General features: G+C 31.6%; 1 protein-coding gene across 1 annotated transcript in view; it reads left to right on the forward strand.

Moving 5' to 3' along the window:
- BCHE (butyrylcholinesterase) overlaps positions 1-3,241 on the forward strand; it is a 58,992-nt gene extending 55,751 nt beyond the window's left edge. Inside the window, exon 4 of the mRNA XM_059163583.1 lies at positions 2,325-3,241. Within this exon, the coding sequence (XP_059019566.1) occupies positions 2,325-2,449 (125 nt within the window). The 3' untranslated portion in view covers positions 2,450-3,241. The remainder of the gene's footprint in view (positions 1-2,324) is intronic.
- Positions 3,242-6,000: the final 2,759 nt, after the last annotated feature.

The following is a 6,000-nucleotide window of genomic DNA, read 5'->3' on the forward strand; positions in this document are numbered from 1 at the left end:
CTTTCTGTGTCTCAAACTTGATTACATAGACTCTATTCTGGTGAAATACTGCTCTCACTCTTTTTTCATTGACAAGACAAAAAGTAGCCTAATTAGTATTATTCTTTCTGTTGGGAAGAAAGCTTGACTTTTTCTTGTTTCCAAATAAGCCAACAATATGGACAAATCAAGGATCACAAAAGTCCTGAAAAAGTTGTGTCAGTATGTTTATGAACTACTGGTATTGATCTAGCTGTAGATGGATTCTATAAGGAGCAAAGTTAAGAATAAATTTTTGCAAGAGGGCAATAAATTCATTAGTGGAGCTCCCAATAGGTGTATAAACTCGATTTCATAATGTACATACCAGCCAATTTATCCTTCATAGTATCACTGCAAAATAGTGATCATCTACTTCATTTACCATTGGAAACCTAGTTTCAAAAGTTATGAATTTTTTTCTACGTCACTAATATAGTAAGTGATCAGTTTGGAATTTAACCCATGTGCCTCCATAGACTATATAATGTCCCTTCTTTCACAGTGTAGTACCTTGTTAACTACAAAACAAATAGATGTACGTCTCACAGATAATAAATCTATAGTCACTTTAGTGTTCCAATTTGGAGAAGAGAAGTAGGGGGAAGGAAAAAACCTAAGTTTGGTTTTGATTTATGTCATGGGACTCAAAATTTTTATTATCTTTTCACTGTGGTGTATTCAGTTCTGAATTGTATTAGAAAATAATAAAATGTTTCATGTTTTATTGTCTCAACCAATGTTCATTATTATTAAATAAAGTACTCAGGTCTACAAAGCATTTGTACACTAAAAAACAAAGTATTTCAATTCACTAAACTGTATAGTGTTAGATTATGATACACAAGGAAATATATTTACATTTACATGAGTCAATGAATTTGGTATTCTATGCACACGAAAAGAAAATCGAATCTAAGACCTTTACTCTGAGTATTAAAATTCATGGAGTAAGTGGTAGATTATTATCACTTATTTGTTATACCAAAAGTTTGTTCTTTCTGAACTTTAGAGCCTTATTTGGCATAACATTTAAAAAAACATTTAATTATAAAAATACTAAATGAGTAGATCATTTGATGTGATATTTAATGTCTTCCACATCTAATGTTTTTTAGAAAAGCTCTATTATTTACAAAATAATTACAATCATTGATCTTCTAAAAGCCATTCTGAAAATGGGACATTTTTGTATATATTCCCAAAAGTTATCCAAAGTCCAAGCAGTATGAACACTTCAAACTTACATATATCCTAAATTACAGAGGACATTTTAATAGCTGTATAAATGTTTTAAATATTTTGATTTTCATATATATAAAAATAAATCACTAATGTGCTCCATCATTACTAGTATAAATAAAGACACATTTTCATGTATAATGTAGTGAGATCACATGAACTGTCTTCTCCAAATTAATATCTTACAGAGTTGTAATTAATTTTAAAAATGCCTATCTGTAAAGAATATATTTAAAAATTGTCAAGTCTTCATTTTCAGAATAGCTGAAATTCCATAAGATCTTGTTTTTTAATTCAGTGACTAGAGCACAGCATCCTAAAAGTTTAAGAAGTAAGAGAACTACAAATGTGTAAAATACTAATAGATTTAGTACGCAGACCATTTTTGGTTAACTGCTTCACATATTTCTGGGATAAACACTCCCCTATTCTGACACATGCATACACTTTGCAAACTACTGGAAAGCAGAGATTGTCTTAGTCATCTTTCTAATTAGCAAAGCAATTAATAAACTGCTTTCATGTACTAGCTTCCATAAACTGCTTTTAATGACTATGCATTGTTTGGAATTAAAATATATGATACAGAGTGAGAGTAAAATCTACATGCAGTGTCAGTTACAGAGTTACCCCTTAGGCATTAATAAATATATATAAATATTTTCATCAGAAATAAGTCTGCTATATAATTACATATGTAAATGAGATGCATTTAATGAGATTTCTGTTATGTGCTGGAGTTCAAGATAATAATATCTATATATCTTCTTAGAAATGAAAGTAAAGATATGTTATATAATGTAATTAGATGTGATACATCAATTCATTTTCATATTTTTATGCTATATGCAATTTATACATACATATAACTTGCATTTTCATATAATGTGTAAAATTTTATTTAAAGCTTTCTAGGTAGTGAAAGAAGCTGATAATAAATAATGAAATATTAAAAATTATTGTGCAGTGTACTTGGAGAAAATGGCATCTATAATCAAAATTATTTTCAATTAATGTAAACAGATTAAAATTTAGATTAATACAACTTATTCCATGTTTTACAGGAAACATTGATGAAGCAGAACGAGAATGGAGAGCAGGATTCTATCGCTGGAACAATTACATGATGGACTGGAAAAATCAATTTAACGATTATACTAGCAAGAAAGAAAGCTGTGCAGGTCTCTAATTAATAGATTTACCCTTTATAGAATGTTCGTTTTCCTGTAGATCAAGGTAAAAATATCAGTAGCTCTCTTACATACCTAGTAAGAAAGCTATTATATAACTGAAACAAAAATGCCAGAAGGATAATATCGATTCTTCTCATCTTCCACTTAGTATTGTACCTAGCATTTCAAAACCCAAATGGCTAGAACATGTTTAATTAAATTTTACAATATAAAGTTTGACAATTAATTATATGCATATTAAAATGATTTACAGCTTCAAACTCTCTTTCCTGAGTAACTTTATAGATTTTTTTTCCTTGAAAATACCTGTATTCTACTTTTAGTTGTGTATTTTCATTACCACTCATAAAAAGATATCTTTTTAAAAGGCGCTACGTCTTGAAACATTGGAGACTAATTTATAATACTATTTCCCTTAAGAATTTATGAACTTTATGTCAACATGGGATATTGAAACAAGCATAGAAAATAATTGGTTCCCCCCTTTTTTTTTTTTATTTGAAGGCAAGAGAGAACCTTAAAGTAAAAGACTTGGTCACTTTGAAACACCTAATGACTAAAACAAAATGTTGTTCCCAAGAGACGAAACATAAATGAATATAATTATTTCCGTTTTTATTCTTTAAAATATGTATGCTCTGAGTCCTCAAATTCTATTCTATTCTTCATTCTTTCAACTCTGGCCCTCCCTCACCTCCCCACTCCCAAAGTCTCTCCCAAAGGTGTACATCTGTAAATTATTCTTCCTGAAACTGAAAAATAAAACATGCAGATGAGCAGAAGTCTAAGTCAGAACTCATATATGATCTGGGGTGGGGAATTCTTGCCTTGGACAAATAAATATTAGGATTTTAATAGAAAAATTATTTAATTCCAGGAAAGAAATTTTATACTTTCTTCAGACAAATGATACTATTTTTATAATTTAAAAAAAATTACAAAGCTGTATTTACTAATAGGCATGGCAATCAAACATATCCGTTGAATAAATTAAACAGGTAGTTCATTAACAGGAAGAAGTCAGAGATTTTAAGTTTCAGAAAAGGGCAGTGAATGTTGATTATGTTAATTAAGTACTGAAATCCAGCACTAAAGATAGGACGAAGTATTTAATATATAGGTCTGTACACCATTGGTTAAAGCATGTCCCATTGTTCATTGGTCATAAGGATGTTCATAGTTAGATCCAGGATGGTCTGTCGTGCTCACTCAAAGTTTCAGGCCATTTTATCAGCTTTGGCTGATTAGAGAGAGAATTTATTATACAAATCAAGTCACTTCAGTGCTGTGTAAATGGAAATCTTTGGTTTAGAGTTCTTCCCTCAGCCTATGATGAACGGAAGAACAAACAAAAACAGACAAAAAAAATGATAGCCAAATGAGCAGACATTCCATTCTATACCACCATCTTTGTCTCAGTGCCATTCTTCCAGGATCCATTATGTTTTCCCGAATCATTTGAGCCTCTGTTTGATGTAGAACCCTCTGAAACATAAAACAACAGGATGATGCCTCTTCAACAGCATTAAAGACCCTTTAAAGACATTTGATGAGACCAACAATTAAGAAAACATAATTATGTTTATAGAACACCTGTAACCTGCTTTAAATGACAAGTTTTAGTCTTTGGAAAAGATCCCATGGATCACTTTGTCCCACCTTGGACAACCAGTTGGTTTGTTCTTGAATTTTACTGTGACAACACTTGACGTCCTCTGAAGCTTATATCCAAATGCAATGAGAACTGTCAGCCAGCACATAAACCCTTCTGTGTTTGTTCTGTAAGTAAATTATTTTGAATCCACTGTGTCCAGCACAACTGCATGAAGATAGGTTAAGTCTTTTCAAGGAAACACTGTATAACAGAGTCTATACAGATTCTATTACTATGATTTCCATTTAAAAGGCAGTTTCAGTGCAGGATTTTAATTCAGAGACCCCAAGCCAAGGGAAAAATCTGTGCATAAAGTGATGGAAATAAGTATCTTGAAACACTTGGAGATTTGCCTTTCAGCAGGCTCATAGATGAAAGAACTTTTGGTTGTCTGAGATACTAGCAGTACAGAAGCACTAAAACCTAAAATGGCATAAAACCCTTCCCAGAAAGCAGAGTATAGGGAGATATTAGCATACATACACAAAGCCACGGAGGCCATCACCTAATTCTGGTAAAAATTTAAGGGACATCTATTGAAAGTATGAGGGAAAATTATGTCTAAGGTTGCAATAGAACAAATGGAATTAGTCCAACCAGTATCACAACACTTAGCTTGATCAATTATTAAGTGAAAGCATTATTTCTTTCACTGTGGCACTCTCCATAAAACTTTGCATTATGGGGTTCATTGAAAATCGATTATCCTTTGCGGTTTGGTATCCATGTACTATGCAGAAGGATTAAGGTAACAAGTCATACCTCCAAAAAAAATACCATTATAACTTGTTTTATTTTTCAAATAAATTAGCTGCTAAATATTATCAGCATGAAGGCAAGGTAAGTAATTTCTGGCCAATCAGAATTTAAATTTCATGGATGAATCTTAACATAATTACAGCTGTGTCATGTTTAGCAGAATATTCAAATAAATGGAGCCTCTCTGACATTGCTGAAGAAGGATGACAAACTCAACAGCTAGTAAAATTTCCTGTTTTGTCTGTAACCTTACTGATGGCAACAAAGGTGTTTTCTTTACAAAGAGTTCGTTTTAAAATTAGGATGGTAAGGAAAATAAGATATATATATATATATTTATATATATATATATATATATATATATATATATATATTAACTAAATGTACTTAATGTCAGAGTAAACCCACAGTATGGTTTATCAATTCAATCTTGGTGGAAACTTCAGATTATTGAAGAATAAAGTAAACACCAGATTTGAAAATATACACACTCAGGTACATGCATAAATACATACACTTATACATACAGGACTACTCTATTCATGTCCAGCAGATGTTCACATTGAAGAATTCATTAAATAGGCCCAGACAGGGGAATAACAGGGACTTGGAGTATAGACAATCCCTGACTTACAATGGTTCAATTTAGGATTTTTTTTGACTTCACAATAGTGTGAAAGCAATAGGAATTTAGTAGAAACTATACCTCAGGTTTTAAATTTTGATCTTTTCCCAGGCTAGTGCTATGTGGTATGATGCTCTCATGATGTTGGACAGTGACAGTGACCCACAGCTCCCAATCTGCTCTGCAATCATGAAGATAAACAACCTACCCATTTTCAGCTATTGTGTACCCTTACAGCCATTCTTTCACTGTCAGTACCGTATTCAATAAATTACATGAGACATTCAATACTTTATTATAAAGTGGACTTTCTGTTCGACAATTATACCCAAATGTAAGCTAATGTAAGTGTTCTGAGCACATTTCAGATAGGCTACGCTAGACTATGAAGTTCAGTAAATTAAATGCTTTAATTAAATGCATTTTTGACCTATAATATTTTCAACTTAGAACTGGTTTACTGGGGTGTAACCCCACTCATGGCAAGTCATGGGAGATCAGTATTAGAA

Source organism: Mustela lutreola, chromosome 2 (genome assembly GCF_030435805.1).
Source record: "Mustela lutreola isolate mMusLut2 chromosome 2, mMusLut2.pri, whole genome shotgun sequence".
Classification (NCBI taxonomy): Eukaryota; Metazoa; Chordata; class Mammalia; order Carnivora; family Mustelidae; genus Mustela; species Mustela lutreola.